The 24,105-nt window shown below is 43.0% G+C and overlaps 1 protein-coding gene across 1 annotated transcript in view; it reads right to left on the reverse strand.

Moving 5' to 3' along the window:
- The window catches only part of SLC9A8 (solute carrier family 9 member A8), a 45,297-nt gene extending 24,331 nt beyond the window's left edge, over positions 1–20,966 (reverse strand). The window contains exons 1-4 of the mRNA XM_084645545.1: positions 20,795–20,966; positions 19,369–19,547; positions 16,032–16,112; positions 3,036–3,094 (exon numbers count right to left, since the gene is read on the reverse strand). Of these exons, the coding sequence (XP_084501671.1) occupies positions 3,036–3,094; positions 16,032–16,112; positions 19,369–19,547; positions 20,795–20,808 (333 nt within the window). The 5' untranslated portion in view covers positions 20,809–20,966. The remainder of the gene's footprint in view (positions 1–3,035; positions 3,095–16,031; positions 16,113–19,368; positions 19,548–20,794) is intronic.
- Between the last annotated feature and the right edge of the window lie 3,139 nt (positions 20,967–24,105).

Below are 24,105 nucleotides of genomic sequence, written 5' to 3' on the forward strand. Positions count from 1 at the left end.
TTGTGTCTTTTAATTTTGCATTTCAAATTCTTTTTTGGTCTGCATAATTATACTTTTGCACTTGACTTCCCAAAGTTTATGCTCCCTGGTATTTTCCTCAGTAGGATTTGAATTTCCATTTTTAAAGGATGCCTTTTTGCCTCTAACCACCTCTTTTATTCTGTTTTGTCATGGTGGAATTTTTTGGTCCTCTTATTATTTTTTTAAATTGGAGGTATACATTTAATTTGAGCCTTTATTATGGTGTTTTTTAAAAGTTTCCATGCCGTTTGCAGACATTTCACCCTTGCGACTGTTCCTTCTAGTTTCCATTTACCTAGCTTCCTCATTTGTGTGTAGTTCCCATTTTTGACGTTAAATGCTACTGGAGTGGGCTTCTCTGGTATTTTCCTCCTTACAAGGATGTTTAATTTAATTGCATTACGGTTACCATTACCGAGTGATTCAGCTACAGTCATCTCTTGGACCAGATCCTGTACTCCACGTAGGACCAAATCAAGAATTGCCACTCCCCTTGTGGGTTCCAGGACTAGCTGCTCCAAGAAGCACTCTAGAAATTTTATCTCTGCATCCTGTGCTGAGATTACATGACCCAGTCAATACAGGGATAGTTAAGATTCCCTGTTATTACTGAGTTTGCAATTTTTATAGCCTTTCTGATCTCCCTGAGTACTTCACATTCACCATCACCATCCTGGTCAGGTGGTCAGTAGCATATTTCTTCTGCTATACTCTTATAATTCAAGCCTGGAACTTCTATCCATAGAGATTCTATGGTACAGTTTGAGTCCTTTAAGATTTTGACTATATTTGACTCCATGCTTTCTTTCAACATATAGTGCCGTTCCCCCAATAGCATGATCTACTCTGTCATTTCCTATGTATTTTGTACCCCGATGTTACCATGCCCCATTGATTATCATCATTCTACCAAGTTTCTCTGATGCCTATTATATCAATATCCTTCTTTAATACCAGGCACTTGAGTTCATGATATCTTATTATTGAGACTTCAAGCATCTGTAAGCAAGCACTTATAAAATTTGTCAATATTTACTTGTCTGCCTTCATGTGATGTAACTGAATGGGATTCTTGCGCATCTGACTGTTTCTATTCAGTTCCTACCTGTACTTTATCAACTTCTATCCTCTCCTACTTACTAGGATATAGAGGTAACAGATCTTCCCCTAAGGGATGTCTCTGTCTGAACCAGGTGCTCTTCTGTACCTGACAGCTTTCCCAAGCCCTTAGTTTAAAACTCCACTATGACCTTTTTAATTTTACATGCCAACAATCTGGTTCTGTTTTGGTTTAGGTGTAGCCCATCCTTCCTACATAGGCTCCTCCTTTTCCAAAAAGTTCCCCAGTTCCTAATAAATCTAAACCCCTTCTCCCTACACCTCCAGCTCATCCATGCATTGAGACCCTGCAATTCAGCCTGTCCAACAGGCCCTGCATGTGGAACTGGAAGTATTTCAGAGAATGATACCATGGAACTCCTGGACTTTAATCCCTTACCTAGCAGCCTAAATTTGGCCTCTAGGACCTCTCTCCTACCTTTGTTTATGTAACTCCTACCTACATGTACCATGACCACCAGCTCTTCCCCACACTGCACATAAAGTCTGTCTAGATGTCTTAAGAGATCTGCAGGAGATTTGCACCCAGGCAGGCAATTCACCGTGCAGTTCTCCCAGTGATCATAAACTCAACCATCTATATTTCTAATGACCAAATCCCCCATTACTATTACCTGTCTCTTCCTAATAACTAGAGTTTCCTCTCCTGGAGGAGCATCCTCAGTGTGAGAGGCTACCATGATGTCACCTGGAATGAGGGTCCTAACTCTGGGATCGTTTCCCTCCGCTCCAGTTTGATGTTCTCCCACCCCAACACTTTCATCCTCCTCAACAGCACAGAGGCTGTTAAGGAGGACAAACATTTAAAGATTAAATTATCTTACAATAAACCAGCAGTAAAACATCAAATAATCAAGAGCGAAATGCTTTCTTGATGCAGGTTAGCCTGCGGGGGATAAAATCCTCCTATAACTGTAGGATTCACCTCATGAAGTCACTGCTCTACCATTCTCCCCTCATGGGGAGGGCTTTACAGTTATGCAGAGGCACAGACTAGAAACCTTATGGAGGCTGTGGGTCCTGGGACATCTGCACAGAGCCAGCCCCTCTGCACAGCTACTTCACCTCTGTCAAGACTCATGTGCATGCCCTGCTTTGCCCTGTGACCTTTCCAACGTGCCTCCCAGAGTATGGAAAATGCTGCTGCTCCAAGCACCTATGGCTTTTGTAGCATTTATCAGCAAACAATTCTAGGGGTTCCCAAGAAACATGCAGTGCAAAATGCAAGTGTTTTAAGGAAGGGTTTTATTTGTTACTCATTGGTGGTAAACACAGTCAATTGCTAAATTTTCAAAACATAAAGCCCATTTTAAACATATAAAATCAGTAAATGCAGCTTCTTTTGATTTGTAGCAAAATAGTTTTGATGAAGGGCTTCTGCTCTTCTCTGCCAAGGCTGGCTCAACAGTCACAGGCAAAACATTTGCATTTGTATGAGTGTAGGAATGGTATTTTATAAGAAGAGCCCCTACGCTCCTGACCAATCACAGTGACAGTACCAAGCACATTGATTCAACCAAGAGGGGAGTTAACAAAAAACAAAGGAACTTTGTTCCTTACTTAAATTGTTCCAATCCTGCAAGATACTGAGCACCTTCTATTACCATTTAATTCAATGGGAATAGAAGAGGCAAGACACCATGGAGAAGGTACCTACTATCCAGCAGGATCAGGCCCTTAACAGAGAAACACAAGTATCTGGTCGTGGTTATTCAAAAACAACTATGGTATGCAGCAAAAAAACCTGATCACCACCCAAAAACACACACACACAAAACAAAAAAACCCATCCTTTGGAACTAAGCCTAAAATAATTAATATTGCAAACAATAATCAACACTTAAAAAATTCCAGAGAATGGGACTACAATTAAAAATGAATTGCTTCAAATATACCTTCCAGTTAGCCAGTTTTTGAGACTCTATAATTTTTATAAATGCTCCCATGAGGATACCTGGAGGGGGAGAGAGAGAGAGAGATACAACATTCTTAATTCACTAATCATGAAACACATAACTCTTCAGGTTACTGTCATTGACTCTCCATCGAGAGGATCTTAAATTGTTATTTGCAACTCCATTGACCTATTTTCTGCATACCAAACAACATTATTAAAAGCAAAAGCCAAGGCAAGATATAAATAAAGCAACACATTTTTCCATTCCTAGAACAGCATATTAGAGAACTGTTTTTGTCTTACTAATGTTTCTGTAATACATTTCAAAATAAAACATGCTCCTACTGCATACAAAATTACCAGATAGGATATTTAAATGCTGTACACAGGTTTTTAGGGAGTTCTGTTCACAACTAATAAGGAAAATAGATTTTGGAGAACACTTTTGTAACTTTGAAATTTTTTTGTTTGTTTGTTTTTCATTTCTTTCATCATTAACTGTGAACAGCAGGTTTACTTACTCAAAAAGGCTCTTCAACCTGTATGCAAATGAGAAACCCTACTTCTCTTCCTACTGAGTCAATTATTCAAATAGGGACTGATGGTGAAATCCAACCTTGTGTCAGCACTAGGTCTGCACAACACTTAAGGCCATTTAAACCATCAGAGTGGAAAATGAGAGTGCACGGACCCTCTGCACAGAGATGAATTTCACCCTGATGCGAGCAAGAAGCTATAAGCTGCCAACTGACAGAACCACTCCTCAAAAGGGTGGACATACTGTAAAAGTCACCAACAGGTATTAAATATATTGCCCATTTCAGCATGAGGTCATTTTATAGAATAATTACTAACCTAACCAAATATGTTAAAGGCTGAATTGCTAAAGCTTATGATGCTCTCCCACCTAATGCATCTCCAGAGAGATCTGAATGAAGACTTCAGACTAGAAGGACAATTTTTAGTGTGAATCGGAGGCATAATTTGCAGCATGCCCCAAATGGACTACAGAAAGGGATGAGGCGTCTTCTTGTTACTCAGACTCTGTTTTTGTGTTTTTCTGTTTGTTTACAGAGTGTGGGTGTAATATTAAATGATAGCAGTTGGGAAAGGTGAAATACACTGCATGAAAAGTACAAGATGACTAAATAACTAAGAAGTTTTAAAGTATGTTTTCAAGGAAACTGATGTAATTTTTACTCTGTCACACTGTAGTTATCAAAAGAATTTCACAATAGCATCACATGGACCACTCCTGATAGATGCATCATATACATGATGTTCCATGAGGACTAAGCCTTCTTTCATACAAATATATTTCAAGGGGCTTGTCCAAGCAGATACAAATAATTGCTCAGTGAGATGGTTTGAAAGGAGACCAAGAACCAAATGTTAATACAGGAACATCAAAGATCTGCTGTTCTTTGATGCAGGATGGAATCAGACACGGTAATTCACAGAATCATAGAATATCAGGGTTGGAAGGGACCTCAGGAGGTCATCTAGTCCAACCCCCTGCTCAAAGCAGGACCGATCCCCAATTAAATCATCCCAGCCAGGGCTTTGTCAAGCCTGACCTTAAAAACTTCTAAGGAAGAAGATTCCACCACCTCCCTAGGTAACGCATTCCATTGTTTCACCACCTTCCTAGTGAAAAAGTTTTTCCTCATATCCAACCTAAATCTCCCCCACTGCAACTTGAGACCATTACTCCTTGTTCCGTCATCTGCTACCACTGAGAACAGTCTAGAGCCATCCTCTTTGGAACCCCCTTTCAGGTAGTTGAAAGCAGCTATCAAATCCCGTCTCATTCTTCTCTTCTGTAGACTAAACATCCCCAGTTCCCTCAGCCTCTCCTCATAAGTTATGTGTTCCAGTCCCCTAATCATTTTTGTTGCCCTCCACTGGACTCTTTTCCAATTTTTCCACATCCTTCTTGTAGTGTGGGACCCAAAACTGGACACAGTACTTCAGATGAGGCCTCACCAGTGTCGAATAGAGGGGAACGATCACGTCCCTCGATCTGCTGGCAATGCCCTGACTTATACAGCCCAAAATGCCATTGGCCTTCTTGGCAACAAGGGCACATTGTTGACTCATATCCAGCTTCTCGTCCACTGTAACCCCTAGGTCCTTTTCTGCAGAACTGCTGCCTAGCCATTCGGTCCCTAGTCTGTAGTGGTGCATGGGATTCTTCTATCCTAAGTGCAGGACTCTGCACTTGTCCTTTTTGAACCTCATCAGATTTCTTTTGGCCCAAACCTCCAATTTGTCTAGGTCCCGCTGTATCCTATCCCTATCCTCCAGCGTATCTACCTCTCCCCCCATTTAGTGTCATCTGCAAACTTGCTGAGAGTGCAATCCACGCCATCCTCCAGATCATTTATGAAGATATTGAACAAAACCGGCCCCAGGACCAACCCTAGGGGCACTCCACTTGATACCGGCTGCCAACTAGACATGGAGCCATTGATCCCTACCTGTTGAGTCCGACAATCTAGCTAGCTTTCTATCCACCTTATAGTCCATTCATCCAGCCCATACTTCTTTAACTTGCTGGCAAGAATACTGTGGGAGACAGTGCCAAAAGCTTTGCTAAAGTCAAGGAACAACACGTCCACTGCTTTCCCTTCATCCACAGAGCCAGTTATCTCGTCATAGAAGGCAGTTAGATTAGTCAGGCATGACTTGCCCTTGGTGAATCCATGCTGACTGTTCCTGATCACTTTCCTCTCCTCTAAGTGCTTCAGAACTGATTCCTTGAGGACCTGCTCCATGATTTTTCCAGGGACTGAGGTGAGGCTGACTGGCCTGTAGTTCCCAGGATCCTCCTTCTTCCCTTTTTTAAAGATGGGCACTACATTAGCCGTTTTCCAGTCGTCCCATTACCAATATGTAATTACCATTCATAAGTCCCATTACCAATATGTAGCCCTGCCACTCTGGGATGGGAGCTACGTTGGAAGCCAATGACTGGGACATTGATTATTATTTGCTGAGCACCAACAGTAGACTTGACTCTGTTAGAAACAGTATTGGTGACAGAATTTACAATCCAAATGAGAAAAACAGTATAATCCACATATATGAAGCAAAAATCAGCAGCTGAGACTTCAAGAAGTGTATTTTTCAAACACACTTTCTATGTTTGATAGATTTTCATTGAGGGGCCCTCCCGCCGCCCCCAGAATAAGTGTTTTAAGGGGGGTACTTCACTGACAAAAAGGAAGTGATTTAGTGAACAATTATTGGGAGGAAATTACAGGTGTGGAGCAGAAGCAATCACAAAAGCATGAAGAGACGAATGGAAGGTGGATACAAATGAGACACTCAAGAGGGACAAGCAGTGGAAACTTGAAGAGGAAGAGGAAATGATTGTATAGATATGGCTAGGGGAAGGACTCTTTCTCCCTCTGCTGCTCTGTAACTACTTTAGATATTGTAACATATAATTTTGTAGTAACATTATTAATACCGGGAAGTGGATAACATTTATCATCAAACACTGAGGGCAAATATATGACTACATGGCACCTTCAAATTGCTCCAGACAAGAGAGTTGAGCTATAGCCTGGGTTTACACCCTAATCTGTCATTGACTGAGGTGTGGCTAACAATCTAGGTCAATTCAATCTGCTCTCCACCACACCACCACTACACAGTTAGGTACACATGAGTAATGGACCAAAGGAGCACTGCAGAAGGGGAACAGGCAACCCAACATATGTCCAAACCTTCAAGGTGCTTGCTGGGCATCCTTTATTCTTACTGATGTCAAGAGGGGTTGAGGGTGCTCAGCAGCCAACAGAAGTTGTTCAGAACCTCATATGAATTGAGGCCCTCTATCGATTTTAGCTTTATACATCCACAGGTATTGAGTTGTGTGTTCAGGATGCATGAATAGGTTTGCCCCATCTGGGAGAACTTCTTTTTCTGGGAAGGTGGAAGAGGTAAATCACAAGCTGCACCACACAATAGTTGCATGGACACTGGAAGGCCTTTCACCAGGCCTTTTGTTCCCTCTTAAAAAAATATTATGGTCCCTGTTCTGATCAGGACACCAGAAAAATCACTGTCTGTTGTACCAGTTCCTGAAATTTGTTCAGAGAACTTTCCACTTTAGCTTTGTTTGACTATGGGAAACGGTAGCAACTTAGCTTATTACTTGAAACCTCTGCAGTCAACATTTCTCCTGCATCTATTTTAATGACTGCCTTCATTCCCTGTTTATTTCTTACTCCTGACACTTCTGGGTAGCGATTTGTCAAAGAATGCAATCTGTTACATTCTAATCTAACACTTCAACTACCTCTCAAAGCTGTAGTCACACTAGCAATCATGATATAACATCTGCATGTTTGCTAATAATCTTTTTATAATGCTTGCGTAGATTTCTTTGGTGGCTTATTCTCAAAGAATAGATACATCATCTCTAGCTTTAGAACATAAGGACAGCCATACTGTGTCAGACCAAAAGTCCATCTAGCCCGGTATCCTGTCTTCTGACAGTGGCCAATGCCAGGTGCTTCAGAGGGAATGAACAGAACAGGTAATCATCAAGTGATCTATTCCCTGTTGCCCATTCCCAGCATCTGGCAAACAGAGGCTAGGGACACCATCCCTGCCCATCCTGGCTAATAGCCATTGATGAACCTGTCCTCCATGAATTTATCTAGCTCCTTTCCGAACCCTGTTATAGTCTTGGCCTTCACAACATCCTCTGGCAAACAGTTCCACAGCTTGACTGTGTGTTGTGTGAAGAAATACTTCCTTTTATTTGTTTTATAAGTAACCACATTAAAATGGTGGATTCTTTATCAACATAATAAACTACAGTCTTTAGTCTTCTGCAGTGTTGCAAAGTTCATTTATTACATGACTTTATTACTAACTGCTTTTAGGAATTCATCAAGTAGTTAAGACAATGTGATAAAAACAGTTGTATAAGTGTACAGTGAATGGAGAATGCACTATCTGTATTTTGATCAGAAGTGCTTGCCTCTAAATCAGTTTTGCAAAACTGTCATGAAAATTTACCAGTTTATGCACAAATTATTTATTATTAATCACATTTACTATAGTAATGCCTAAAGATGAAGGTTCTGAGGCCCCATTGTGCCATGCACTGCACAAACATGGAGTAACAGACAGTCCCTACTTGGAGAGCTACAATCTAAATAAATCAAAATCTGTCCATATATCTTTTCCATGATGATAAAAATATATATATTTTACCTTGCCTGGGAAAAAATAATCTCTTGCCCTGGGAAAGCAGAAGTTTGCAACTCTGCTTTAATTCTAACACTGAAGTTTGCATTTGTTTTTTTTAAACAGATATTGCAGGTAACAGATATGATCAAATGGACTTGAATTACAACAGACATCAGGATTTCTAGATTTAATTACTTCGAGGGGACGTTGTGACAGACATGGCAATTTCCTGCAAAATCATTGGGAGATCTTACTGTATTAAGTTTATGTATCACTATATATAATTCCATAGGGAAGCATGATCATACCTCCTCCAAGATTTAAAAACAGTGTAGGGTGATCAGGCAAATGCACTCAGACTGCAATGTCTCCAAAGATGTATCACCATATGGAGAGGCTCACATATACTACTAGCTCAAACTGGATTCTCCGGAGACCAGCAGGCAGAGAAAGGACTTTTGGATAAATGGCCTGAGTTTATAAACTGACTCAGGGACTGCTTTCTGACCAAGCAAACATACAAGTTGGTCTGTCCAAGGAGGGCCCCAATCCTTTCTAGGAAGGGTTGGAAGGACTTTGGCTTACTGAGGCCACACAAGACTGATGGGTGATCTCTGGTAAGCTTTTAGCATGTGTATAGGAATTTTTATTGGTTCTTATATGTTTTCTCTGTAATGCTTTCACCTTAAGAATAAATGTGCTTGCTTATAAAGAACTGTGTGGTAACTTGTAAGTATGGGCAACAACAATTATTCACAGCCTCTGAGGAGAAAGCAAATTGCAGATGCTGGTCTCTCTAGGCAATCTGGCTTGCTGCAAATAACACAGTGTAGGCAGGGAACTGTGCAGCCTGGAAAAACCCAGTCAGGAGGGAGAGAGATGCAGGTCTCTGGCAAGGAGAAGCGATGGCTGAGGAGCTTAGAGTGGGTGTCCTTGCTGGACCACAGAGTGGGAGACACAGGGTGCAATTGCCCTGAACTGTGAGAGAGGACAGAACCAGCAGTTTGTCTCAGCTATTATAGGAGGTACCCAAAATGTGTGCAGTGTATCTTGGAGAAACTCACTTCAAGCAGAGTACCAGCACAGGGCTTATGCGCGCCACCCATGGGAGGCAGCACAAGCTATACCAAGCCCAAGCCACTTCCCGCAGCCCCCATTGGCCGAGAACGGCAAACCGCGGCCGTCTCAGTGGGAGTGGGAGCCGCCAGGGGGAGCTGCGATCGGCTGAACCTGCGGATGCGGCAGGTAAACAAACCAGCCCGGCCCGCCAGGTGCTTCCCCTGAAAAAGCGGCACCCCTTGTTTGGGAACCATTGTTTTAATGGGTACAAGCTAGTTCTAGCTACATAACATGCAAGACCCCACTATGATTACTATAAAAAAGAAGGGACAGCTGTCCATATTGAATTCATCAGTATATTAGTTTGGAGGAATGCAGAATAAAAAAAACCTCCTGTGTTGGTTTTGGATAATGGAGGTAATCCACCTTGTTTTGTAGCAGACACAAAACTGCTCTTCCTAGAGGTTAGTTTAATGGCTGCACTTTTATCAGAGCAGATTTCTTACTATGTTATTGCTCAACGCTTTTGTCAAAGTGCAAACTGGAAAGTTAATGTCTCAAAGGCCAAATGTCATTCCTCTGATAACTTTATATCCAGCCCCTTGTTGAAAATAACCTTTATTGCCTCAGAAAATGAGTTACTGTTCAATGATAAACAAAGGGCCTGACTCTGATTTCCCAAGGCTGTTGCACCAGTGTAACTCCATTAACTTCTTTGGAGTTACTTGGGACTTACATCTGAGTAAGGGAGATCAGAATCTGGTCCAGTGACTACACTCATCCCCTCCCTTCATAAGAAAAGCGTGGCTAGAAATTGCTAAAAGCAAAAGGAACTAACAATTAAAAAGATGATCATTGGCAGAAAAGTGATTATAAAAACAATTGTTCTGCCGTGCTATTAATTCTCCCTCAGTGACGGCTACAGCACATTTGCTTATATCTAACTTCTGGCACACAGGCAGAACTGGATACTTGAAAATGTAGCTGTGCTCTTTCAGCTGCATATATCATCACCCAGTAATAAGGATTCTTTATTATGGCAATTAGCTGACAATTTTGTGAATGAAGCAGAAGCTGTACCCCCTCTACAGAGCTGACAAGAGCAAAAATGTGATTCTGTCGGTAACTAAACAGATATGACTCAAAAGATCAAGGCCAAACGCAGCCCTGATGTAAGTGGCCACAACCCCTATTTACTTCAGTGCAACTGAACCTGCTTACACCAGGTCTAGATTTGGAAAGGCAGCAGCTATGTAATAGTTTACATTCAAAACAGCATTGAATGTATTATCCTTGTGACAAAGTGGGAAATATTCTTAATGGTTTGTATGAATACTGTGTGTGTGTGTCTGTTTCCCTGATGTACTGCATATTTAATGAGGTGATGAGAGAGGGTGTTTTTTTGTTGCAGAGGATCTGCTGTGACCTCGTCTAGCAGCCAGGACCCTGGACAACAGCCTGGAGATTGGGTACCCTAGCAACTGGTGACTGGGATGCACACCCCATCTTGGAAGTCAGCCAGTTCTGGCCACGGGGAGGACAAAGGGCTGAGGAGAGAGGACCCCGGTGACCTGATTTCAGTCAGTAGGGGGAACAAAGGATGGAAGAAAGAGGCCCAGGTGACCTGTTTGCCTGGGACCACAGACAAAGAAGGGGCTGTTGGGGAAGGTGATATAGGATGATCAGCTTGAAGGAGGAGGCTTCTGGACTGGGGACATAGAGCAGCCTGAGCCCATTGGAAATGAGACAGAGCCAGCTGGACTATACTGAGACTTGCCAGGCTCGAGGGTCCTGAGAACTTCCTGTGCTGGGTTCAGACATTAAATAAACCCTTCTGTTTTATGCTGGCTGAGAGTCACTGCAGTCTATAGATTGGGGTTGCATTGTTTCCTCTGGGTGTGGAGGCCCATAGGTCCAGAGAGTGGACTTCCTGAGGGGGCCCACGGTGAGAGACAGGGATGCTGAAGGCTCAGAGAGGTGCAGTTCTGGAAGATGGTGGAGCCCAGGGCTTAACCCCCGAGAGTGAGTGTGACCCCTAAGAAGGCTGTCACACTCATGGGGGTTCCTCCCAGGGATCATAGGGACCCGAGAGAGCATGAGGCCTGCAAGCCCATGACAATCTTATGCACTATCCAATCTGGAAACATCTTTAGATGCCTTTGCTGCGACCACCACTACCTATTACAAATCCTGAGCTGCAGTAGCAGCCTTACTTAGTTAGAGATCTTAGAAAGTTTCACTGCCGTCTCTATTCGGGTTGTGCTATGAGCAGGAGTATGGACCACAGTGGCCTAGCCACAATCCTCCACTGCTGCTGGGAATGCTCTGCAGAAGGGAGAGAGAGAGCCTCTGCTGTTCCTCCGCAGAGTTCCCCAGAAGGAGTAGTAAAACAAGGCTGACTTAGTTTCTCGTATAGTAAACTCTGCTGTTTGCGAAGCCCTTGGGGCAGAATCTTCAAATGATCCAAGAGTCAGAGTCGAAAACCAAACCGGAAGGAGCAACCAGTGAATAGCTACATTTCAGGATGGAGATTGTATCTGAGTTTACCTAAAAGAAATGCATACCCTTTCATCGGAAGTTGTGTGTGCGGTGCAGGAAAGAGGGATGGTGATATCCCCTTCTGTCCCTCCAACAGACTAACACTACACTGAAGCGCTGATATGGAAAGCACAAAGGAGATATTTTGGCAGTGTCCCTTTCTAACAATGACTTCTATTCATATATTTGCCTTAATGATAGTCACTCAGTTTCTGAGGGAGCATTGCACATGCTGGGCCAAATTCTACTGTCAGTAATTCCGCTACTTCAATGGACTGGAGTAAAGTAAATGAAAGCAGAATTTGGCCCTATATATATGTGCCTCTTCAAATAACACGGATACTGTAAAATATTCAGGAAATAGAGATTAGGCAAATGTACTTATTAACAAGCACTGAATATCAACAATTTAATCTCATTCCATAATGAAGCATTAATAAGACTCATGTTGATGCAAAAGGAAAATTGCCCTAAGAGGTCACAGTCAATGTTTGATGTATCCCTGTTTCCTGTCAGCTGCTTTTCTAACCCTATCATATATCATATTTTCTTTTGGTTTTACTGAAGTTGAAGCAAAATACCACATTCACACTAAAGTGTGTGTACATTATTGCTCTAAACTACTTCACCAAGTACTGCACTGGAAAAAGAAATAGATTTTCTAAAATATGTAAGGCATTTTACAGAACATGAAAAGATACTACCCTACCCTAAAGATCTTACAGTCTAAATTAGATAAACACAGATAATCTGCCTCTTGCTGGAATAAATCTAGATATAGCAGGAAATGTCGGGTCTTCTAGAACAGTGTCTTTCAATCTTTTTGATACCAGGGACCGGCTTGCTGCCTTCCTAAACTGTGTCAGGGAGATCTCAGAGACCGGCACCAGCCCACTGACCGGTCACAGAGAAACCCTGCCCTAGGACAGGGGTTCTCAACCTTTTTCTTTCTGAGCCCCCCTCCCCAACATGCTATAAAAATTCCACAGTCCACCTGTGCTACAACTGTTTTTCTGCATACCCAGTAAATTAAAAGCCAGGGCCAGCATTAAGGGTCAGCAAGTAGGGCAATTATCCAGGGCCCAGCACCACAGGGGGCCCTGCGAAGCGAAGTTGCTCGGGCTTCAGCTTTTAGCCGTGGGCGGCAGTACTTGGGCTTTGGCCTTCTGCCCTGGGACCCAGCGAGTCTAATGCAGCCCTGCTCTTGGGTTTATCTTGGTGGACCCCCTGAAACCTGCTTGCACGCCCCCAAGGGGCCGTGGACCCCTCGTTGAGAACCGCTGTTCCAGAAATGTATCTAGGTCAGACTCGATGATCACAGTGGTCCCTTCTGGCCTCAGAGTCTATGAACTGTTTGCTTTTCAATTTGAAACTAATCTGTGCCCAAATATGATTTTTCAGCCCACCTGATGATCACTTTAGATAAGCTATTACCAGCAGGACAGTGGGGTGGGAGGAGGTATTGTTTCATATTCTCTGTGTATATATAAAGTCTGCTGCAGTTTCCACGGTATGCATCCGATGAAGTGAGCTGTAGCTCACGAAAGCTTATGCTCAAATAAATTGGTTAGTCTCTAAGGTGCCACAAGTACTCCTTTTCTTTTTTCAGGTAAGTGTCCCTTTAAGCTAAAGAATTTCCTAATATAGATCTTGCTGTGGGCAATGTAATGTGCCATGAATCAAGTACTGTGAACTAAAAAGCAACTGCAATAAGTCTTATGCTTGGGGAGGAGAGAATCTGATTTCCTTTCCACTTAGAAACAACTTTGAATTCAGGATCCTTTTGGCACAACACCCAGAAGGTTGCAACATTCTTATTTCTGTGAAAGCCCTAACGTTTTGCAAGCACAGGAGGGCTTTGTTTTCTCCAGCACAGTAATCTGATGGGGAGAGCTTTGAGAATTTGTACGAAAACACAGTTAACCTACCAGAAAATGAAGCAGGCAGAAGTCCAGAGAAAGATGAGAACTACTTGCTCAGTATGTATGACACTACTACAGTCCTAGTTTAGTATTATAGCTAAGCATCGTTTCCTTTGTGGTGTATTTTTAGACTGACAGCGTGAGTGCCACTAGTGACTGAAGTAAAAATATCACCACAGCACACAAATTACGGTAAGCAGGTACAGAGACAGCTGAAAAGCTGCTGCCTGAGGTTACTTACACCAGTAAAAGACTCTATTTCAGTGATAGGGACCTCTAGACAATATAATATCTACTTGAGTCCTGATTCTCTTCTCATTTACAGATTTGTAAATCAGGAGTAACTGCACAGAAATCAATAGTTATACCAATGTACAACCACTGAGAGAGCAGAATCAGGCTCGTGAACTTTTCAGACTTACTAAGAAGTGGCTAAGAGCTTGATGTGAATTAAGGGTGGCATTCTCTTGCCTCAAGTCATAGAAAGAGCCCATGTATACAATAGGGACAGTTCAGTATCAAGTAATTCAGGCAAGTTTTCAGGCTACTAGTTAAATTTATATTCTCAGAGTAGGTTAAATCACATGTATCACACATAAAGTTCTTCTGCAATTAAAATAAACTGACCTCCTAAATGGAGATGATAAGATTCGTCGTAGCAGGTGCCACCATTGTATCTTACCCCAGGCTAATGAGGATGCATGAGTGAGAGGAAGTTGGTAAAGTATTCCCCTCCTCCTAGATGCATCCCAGTTTTGCATAGAATTACACCTCACTCAGGTCTACCTTTGAAGTCAATGGGACTTAAGCACATCCTTAAGTGCTCTCCTGAATCAGGGTCTCAAAATCTAGAGGCAGTACGATAAAGCACTCTGTAAGGAAATATGGCATACTAGCAACATCCTGCCATTTCACCTTACTGGCCAGTTTATCTTTTTAATCTTGGCTTGTTCACTGAGCCTTGAGATGTCCTCCCCTCTTCCGATTTTAACTTCTGAAAGGCAGAGTAGCAATCTTCATGTTTCCAATCCGCTGACTCTGATAAGTCAGCTAGGAATAATAAAAAAGGAAAACGGAACCATCACCCAGCACTAGTGTTAAAATTACAGAATCCCAGGGCCACATTTCAGAAGCACTCATTGTCCAGCAGTTCCGTTTGAGCTCTGAGGGCAGGGCTCAGCACTTCTGAAAATCTGACCTTAAGATTCTATAATGTTAGCACTAGCACTGGGTAATGATTCCTTTTTCTTTTTGATTACTGGCTGATTTATCACACTCATCAGCTGATGAAGAACGATGGGAGCTGCTGGGTGCTGAGCACTTTTGAAAATCAAGTCATTTCATTTAGATGCCTAAATGGAAACAGGGGTCTTTTGAAAATCTGGCCCTTAGATGTTAGAAATGACAAAGCACTATTAGAGAGACAAGGTGGGTGAGCTAATATTTTTAATTGGACCAACTTCTGTTGGTGAAAGAGACAAGTTTTGAGCTACACAGAGCTCCTCTTCAGGATGAGCTCACCCATCTGGTATCGCTAATATCCTGGGTCCAACACAGCTACAACACTGCAAAGCACTATTAGGTCATTCTGTCCATCCCCCAACTGGCATAGGATTGTTCCCTGAAGTAACACATTTTGCTTTGTCCAGTCTAGTTTTCAAATCATTCCAAAGATGGGGCTTCCACTTCCTCCTACAGGAAACTATTCCAAAGTAATGGATCTCACTATCAGAAAGATTCTCATGATATTTAGCACTCCAGTTTCCTTTTATTAGTTTAATGCTAGTTATACCCTCTTTACCATGTGAGATATTTCATCTCCCAACTTAGTGCTTGCACCTTTCAGATATTTAGAGTGTTATCATGGTTTCCCACTAAACACATCAAGCAAGTGCCCCAGTCCTGCAAAGTGGTCCATGTAAACGTGCTCTCATGAAGTCCAATTGATTTCAGTAGGATTCCACACAGCCATAAGGGTCTGCCCACATGTATCACTTTGCAGGGTCACAACACATATTTAGCTCTTTAACGCTTTCATAAATTAGTCCCTCAGTCCCTAGAATTCCTGTTGCTCTTCTCTGAACTATGTCCAGTGTGCCTACATCTTTCTAGTAACAGTCAGAAGTGAACACAGTATTTCAGGCATTGTCACAGAAGCTAAAGAGGGCACCAGAGTCTGTAAATCCTATCTTTATCTAAAAATATTATAACATAAATCAAGTTTTCTTCAAAAATATTAAAAGTGTGGTCACAGAAATACTCACCTAATGAAACAACAGCCACACTCTCTGGCAAGAAATGTAGTCTGTATTTTATCAGTAAATGCACCAATATGATGCAGATAGCTGTGGGGAAGAAATAAAACAGTATTAAAATATGTATCTGGTAGGACAGAAAAAGACATTCTTCTAAACAATGTTCCATGAATACAAACTGTGAAATTTTTCTAGTAATTTAAAATAAATCTGAAATAATCAGATTATAGACTGTTGTTCAAATATTTCAATGATTCCTAGAAATGGGTTAAAATAATTAAAAGATGAATTAGTCTGAGGGGAAGGGGAATGTACACACTCACAAATTAACAGGGGATGGACCAATTTATGGACCTGTCAATCCCAAGAGTGTGTCTTTAAACTCTGTTTGATATTTGATAAAGCTAATTGTGATAAAGCAGAAAAGTAATGACTAAGGCTATCTTCATTCCCTTACCTCACTGTGCCAAATAATCATTTGGGGGTCTTTTGCTAATTCGCTTTCCAGCCTCCACAAGGCTCCTGCAGCTAGACTGCAACAAAACCTCTTTCTGACTCAAGAACGAAAAAGCTTCTCTGAACTGCTCTTACTAATGGTAAGCTTTAGCAGCTCCCCCTACTACCATGGAAAAGTCTTTGTTCAAGGAGTCAATCTGATGTGCTTCTGACCAAAAGCTGATTGTGGCTTTCAATCAGATAGTTTATTTTATATATACTATTCCTTTGGAATATGGCCTCACTGAAAATAATGATTTTCAAGTACAAACAGCATGAGTGAACTTGTCACTTATTGTCCTTTCTCCCACTGAAAAGGACTTTCCCTATTGACTGTTCAGAAATGGAAGTCATGCCACTGTGTTCAGAATTCTGCACATTGTTATACTCATATTGCTAGGCATCTCACATACAGCATGCTTTGCATTTAGTAAATTTACAAGTGACAGGCCCCGTGGACTAGAGAACTGCGCAAAAACTCCTGATATATACAGTAATACTAGCGGTACTGCTGACAAGTGTTGGCCCTGGGCAAATCACTTACCTTCTGCCTCTCGGTTTTCATATCTATAAAATGGGGATAATATCCACCTTATGAGGGAATCGTAGCACATACGTATAAATCGTTCATATAGCACTTTGTAAATGTGAAGCTCTTACTACTGCTTTATTAATAATACAATTTCTGTTTAGCAGATCCAAATGCCAGCACCTTCCTACTTCTATTCTATCTCTTTGAACAATAAAGAAATCCTGTGGTGCAACTGTAGACTCCTACCAGTACAGATATTACAATGAGTGGCAGGTTGGTTGCCCATCTAATTCCATAGCTATTTGGTACCTATTCTCTTGGCAACTGTCTGTCCAGTTGATAATTGACACTATTTAATCCGCTCTGGCCACACCCTCTTCTATGGGTATGACAAGAAGCAGTCAAGAGATTGACAAGAAAATGCTTCAACTGTTTTTGTGGAAGGTTTGAGCATCACACAAGGAAGGCAAAACAGATTAAGGGCCCATAACACAGGTCAGGGGAGCTTGCAGGCCAAGTTTATCTACTAGGAAGCTGTATAAAGTGGAGAAAAGTGTTACAAAGATAGGCCCTTTTGGCCAAACAAGGTACTGAAGTTAAACTGGGCTCTGTCTTAATAGATAAGCAGGCTGCAGAAAACTGGGGCCAGAAACTAAGCAGTGTCACTTCTGGGCCTGCCAAATTTTGGGCTTAGATGGGGACCTACCCAGACCTAGAGTAAGTAAAGCAGCTACTTGGGCTACTCTAATTTAGGGCAGCTTCCCATAGCTACCTAGGACCACTTTACAGTCCAAAAGAGTCAAAGCCCAGAGCACTCTGGCCACACCCTCCTTCATTCCCACCACATTCTATGTCAGATGCTATGAATGGGGCAGCACAGAGCTCTTGTACTGGCTATCCACTGCTCTGGAAACACTCCTTTGCTGGGGGGAGAAGGGGGAGGAAAGGGAAATGCAGCTGCTTCCAAGATCCATTATGCTACTGGAGTGGTGTAACGGGGCTGGAATGTAGCCAAGAATTGTGGCCCTACTCTTTAGCCCTAGGAAAAGATGCAGAAACTTTACCATGAATAAACCTTTTAAATTCCATTTGACACACACAAACATTCAGAATTTTTCTTTTAAACTTCATGTTTTTTCTGATCTATTGCATTTTGTTTTGATTTGTCTTTAATACCTACTCAAATATCACTTTGATATTGGTCACAGGGAGAGCATCAGAGGGAGATGTGCATATATCTAAAGGACTGGGTTTTCTTTTTGTTGCATTTAATAAAAAATACTTCAAAGAGGGTGACACAGGTAGGATTTTATCCAAGTGGACTTATAAAATATGCGGTTATGACAAACATACACATGCTTTCCTACTTAGTTTGCCAGATTGTGACACAAGCCACATATCAACACTGCAAACAGTGACCATCTAGAAGATATTGAAGAACCAAGCAAGTAATATTACATACTTCTTCAGAAAGGATCTCTTATTGCGGTTTGTTTATAGGTCCCCACTTTGCTTGTATTTCATATAGCAAGAGGTAGGACAAAACCCTTAAACATGCTACTGAAATTGTGCTGTTACAGCTTTGACTACCGTATAGTTTACACTAGATAGATATCAATTAACACTGTTTATCAAAAAGTTTTATAATGTAAACAGACAAACTTACTGATGGCTCAGATTTTCAGAAAAGTTGGATGTGCAACTGGTTGTGCAAAATATCTGTGCAATTATCACAAATTAGCGTTCAAGTTGGGTAAGTGTACATGCCTATGGATAACTGTGGCAATTTGCACTACAGTTACCTGATTTATGTATAATTATGGTAACTGTGCATGAAATTCTATACAGGTTCTTACACCGCACTCTTCACCATAGTTGAGCGCCTTCCCGCAGTGCTTTAAGTGACGTGACTAATGTCTCTCATGTGTTCTCTCATCCTTTCCTCAAGGAAAAAACTGTGCATTTGTTATGGTAGGACACACACACTGCTGTGTGTTTATACTAAAGACAAGGTCAAAGAAACATGCCTTGCACTTGGTGCAGAAGGTGATGAGGTCTGTGAAGGTCCTTAGTTCCTTTAGGAGTTTATTACACAGTCACTCAGTTCCACAAGCTCACCTTTTTGAACGTATAATTGCATATCCAACTTTTCTAAAAATCTGGGTCTATATGACAAACTTTCATGGCTTCATGGTTTGCAGGAGAAATACAGCACCATACTAAAAAAGTTTTATATCCCCAGGGCTCATCTTACAAATGTTTCAGACATAACACAAACTCAACAGCGAACAATAAGAGATTTTTCAGTTCAGCATTCACCTAATACAAGGAGACTAAAGAATATAGTCATGCCACTAGATTGCTCCTCTTGCTGAGCTTGGACTCCAGTCTGCACTGGAAGGATAGGTTTGGCAGGTGTAGGAGCCACCAGTTTAGTAGTAACGGACAGCGTGGTGTGAAGGGTGACATTGAGGACTTCATGGGTGGCATTTGAGAACCTGTCAGGGCAATACAGAACATGATTAGACTTAGCAAAAGCTCGACATTGTGGGGGAGGTCAGTCAAGGGAAAGCACAAAACTACTGAAAGATTAAAAACCAACAAGTTACCTTGGAAACAAAATTAATGATAATAACGTGCAGCTGTCTTAAATAAGTGGTCCCTAATAATGGGCCCATGTGCAAGTATTAGAATTTCAGGCTCATGGAATAATTTATTGTTGAATTCTTTCACTCACTGCGTGCAAAGAATACTTTGCATTGGAGCTGGGATTTAGCACACAGATGAATGGAAGGTGTGCAGTGTTGACAGGGACATATTTTGTTTAGTTTGTCCAGTGGTACAAATCTACTGTAATACAATAAGACATCTCCATGGAGGTGCCATGGCTTTGCATTTGCACGCTACTGTACCAGGCAAAGTGGCAATATTTTGATGGAACCTCCCCCTATACTTTAAATACTGCGTCAGGACATTTGATGACCATTCTTTGCCTTGTTACTGTGTTAAAATTGGGATGCTCCTTAAATGCCCACAACCCACACCAGTACTGGTATCTTATGATTCCCTTAATGGCACTTAAGCCTTCCCACCTTTAAAAATAAACCCCTCTGCTACACCCCAATGCACCAGTACTGCCTGGCCATCATTTGACCATGCATGTCCTATCCACGGGGCTTGCACCGGGCAAACCTCAACTGTAAGACAAACACACACCTGCCGGGGCGGTCTGGCTCACTCACAACCCACGGGAAGGGAAGGGGCAGGCCCCAGCCCGTTCAGATGAGCCTCGCAGAGTTGCCCCTGGGTTAATTTGTGCATCAGTGCATGTGTGCTGGGCAGGGGCCCGTTGGGCCTGTACAAACGTGGCAGCGGGACCAGACAGCCCCGTTCCACGGGGGGCCCGCAGTGGCTGCGCTGGGCAGACCCATTTCACGGGGAGAGGGCCTTGCGATTCCTGCACCGGGTGGCCCCGTTTCACAAGGGGCCCAGCAGGGCCCATGGGGGGCGGGGCGGCACAGCCAGCTATGCACTCACTGGATAAGCCAGGGCATGAAGCTGGGGGGAGGGGTGGCTACCCCTGTCCTTGCCCCTCCCTCACAGCGAGAGCCCCCGGCCTGAAATGAGGGGCTCGGCCTCCCGCCCCCTCTAGAGGGTGGCCCCGCTGGGGAGAGGACCAGGTCCCCCACCCCCGCCCTGCAAACTCTCCCTTCGTCCCGCAGCGCCCTAAAGAGAATCAACTCACTCCACTTCCGCCATCGTGCCGCTCGCCCCGCCCCGCCCCGCCCCGGCCCTTCCTCCGGAGGCCTCCACAGCGCTCAGGGCCGGGAGCGGCTGCGCAGGCCGCCTCCTGCTTCCGGGTTCTGCCGGCGGCGGCGCTCTAGGCAACCCCGTGGTGAGAGAGAGGGCGGGGCGAGGGGACATGCGTAGGCGATGAGGTGAGCTTTAACGGAGGCGGAAAAGGTACAGGAACAGCTCACGTCACCCGGGGGTGGTGTCACGTGACGAGTGGGAACTGGCCGTCCCAGCGCGGTGTGTCCTCACGCGGTTGCCATGGCATCGCGCTGTGTCATCCCGTCGCTAGTGTCACCCCCCTCCCGCCCGGGAATCCCGAGCTTTCACAACAGCCCCTGCGGTGACTGTTATTGCCCCCCAGTGCGTGGCGCGCGCCGCGGTTTCGAGCCATGCTCCACAGCCGCCGAGGGGGGGAGGGGGACGGACCTGACTGTTGCCGGCACTCAGTGCCAGAGGCGAGCAGCAGCAGGGGTTTGTTACTGGGTGTGCGTTACTTAATAATTACAACGGGGTGGAGAAGCAGAAAAGTTTGATTGCTGCTGCAAACAAGGTACAGGGAGAATAGAATTTTAAATTTTGCACACTAGGGCAGGTCATTATGTACATTTTTATATTTTTTAATGCTACTGCACTATATATTAGCTAATTAAAACTTTATATAAATACTTTGGTTTTTTTATATGGGTTATAATAATATTTATTTTTTGCAATTTTTAACAAGCATTTTTAGCAACTTAAACAACTAGCACATTTTGTTTGGTCTTGTAGCTGTTTTTTTTTGTTATTTTTAACTTGGCGTTAGCAAACTTTATACTATAAGGCATTATTTATAACTGCAACATTGTTTTAAGAGCGAAAGAGCTTACTCAAACCAGCCAGGCCTGAATTCTATTAAGGGGGGTTGAGAAGAAGCCCTTAGGCCTTCAGCAGGGAGACCTCCTCGACCCTTATGGCCTTCCATCCCCTCAACTTAACTAGTGGCCATTCCCTGGGGTCTCCAACGTCACCCTTCTACATGGGAGTCGAGCTCGTGGTGTAACCGCACAGCTGGGGCTGTAAGACCGCATTCAGTCTCTTCAGCCTCACCCTACAATTGCAAGTGCTGGCAAGCAGCGCCGCGTCAGCTGACGGTGTGATGGTGCAGCCGGGCCAGCGTGCTGTGCCCTCACACCGCATCTACAGGTAGTGCTGCTGCCTAAAAAGACATTTCTGCCTTGGCAGGTCTTCTTATGCTGTGACCCGATTCAACGATTCCGAAACGCCATGTGGCTAGAAGCGTGGCCATGTCTCATTTTTGACTGATCATGGTGACATTTTGATGTAGTGATTGGTTCGGAAGCACCACTGAAATTATCTCGATGTTATCTGGGCTTGACAAAGCCCTGGCTGGGATGATTTAGTTGGGGTTGCCCCTGCTTTGAGCAGGGGGTTGGACTAGATGACCTCCTGAGGTCTCTTCCAACCCTCATCTTCTATGATTCGGTCACTGACGTGTGATAATCCATTGTTTCAAAATGTCTTCATGTTGTGTCAGAATGGTTCTTTCATCCTGATGCTAAACCAAAATGCAATTGTCTCCAAATAGAATCATAGAATCATAGAATATCAGGGTTGGAAGGGACCCCAGAAGGTCATCTAGTCCAACCCCCTGCTTGAAGCAGGACCAATTCCCAGTTAAATCATCCCAGCCAGGGCTTTGTCAAGCCTGACCTTAAAAACCTCTAAGGAAGGAGATTCTACCACCAAATAGTATTGTATAAAACTACCCTCAAGCTGAATCAGAATGCTGTGTCTCAAAATCAGTGTCAAAACATACTTGGATGAAAATGTCTTTAACTCATAAAAATATCACCAAATTGTGCCCCAAGAAAGGGAAAGGACAACTGAATGGGAAGGGCATAAGCCTGGGACTTGGGAAATGCAGTTTCAGTTCTCTGCTCTCCCACACACTTCCTGTGTGACCTGGGTCATTTAGCTTCTCTGTGCCACAGTTCTACATCTGTAAAACAGAGATGATAGTGCTTTGGTGTTGTGAGGATAAATACATTAAAGATTGTAAGGAGGTGAGATACTACAGTGTAAGTACTAAAATAGATAGCCATGTTATTCCATTGTAAGGCTTTTTTTCAGCCCCTGCAAGGAATCTAGGAACCTGTCACTTTCCAATATGAGTGCCTCAAGAAAATTAGTGGATTTGTGCATACAGGCATATGTGCCTGCATATTTTGGGTGCATTTTTGGAGGCCCTTTTGAACTTGTAACACAAGTTTAATAATTGGGATTATTATTCATTATGCACATAGTAATGTGTTAGGGTTTTTGCAGACCTTACATACTCACTTTGTATATGTGTTTGTGAATGTTATGCTAACTTGCATCAAAATGTAGGTGTGTTTAAAAAAAAACGTTAAAACTGGAGGAGCTGCTATTCCTCCCTCCCCCATATTAGGACCATGCTTGCAATTTATAGAAGGGTCATGTTTGTGATATGTCAAGCTTCCTGTCTTTTTCTGGTCAGATAAACAGCCACAACTCTTCCTGTAGATTCAACTTTGGGTGGCTATGTGGTAATATACTTCTCTAAAGCTGACGGATATGATTAGTGGAAGAGTTAGAGACACCATAAGGGTTCATATGCTACCCACCCCAGAACCTTGTGCAGTAAGCATACCCAGAGAAAAGGGGACATGGGTAGGGCTGTTGTGTGCCCTGGTGATGTGCCTTAGCTGCTGGAATGGTCCTTGGGAGCCATGGGCAGCTGGCCCAGCATAAAGCATCTTTCAGTCATCCAGTGGCCCTAGGATTGGTGTGGAACAAAGGTATCTTATAGCCACTTGTGCCCCTTCCCCCTCCCTGCCACCTGAGCTGTGCCTGGCACAAAAGGACAGAGTCTTGGGCCTAACCATGGTAGTCTGAAGATTTAGCTGGAATTTACTTTTTTATGATGCTTTTTTTAGGGTTGTTATATTTCCTGACTGGTGTGATCTAGTCCAGTAGCTCTGAACCTTTCCAGACTACTATACCCCTTTCAGGAGTCTGATTTGTCTTGCATACCCCAAAGTTTTACCTCACTTAAAAACTACTTGCTTAAAATATCAGACATAAAAATACAAATGTGTCATAGCCACTATTACCGAAAAATTGCTTACTTTCTCATTTTTACCATATCATTATAAAATACATAAATTGGAATATAAATATTGTACTTACATTTCAGTCTATAGTATATAGAGCAGTATAAACAAGTCATTGTCGGTATGA

The sequence above is a fragment of the Lepidochelys olivacea genome (genome assembly GCF_965140295.1).
Source record: "Lepidochelys olivacea isolate rLepOli2 genome assembly, chromosome: 13".
Lineage (NCBI taxonomy): Eukaryota > Metazoa > Chordata > Testudines > Cheloniidae > Lepidochelys > Lepidochelys olivacea.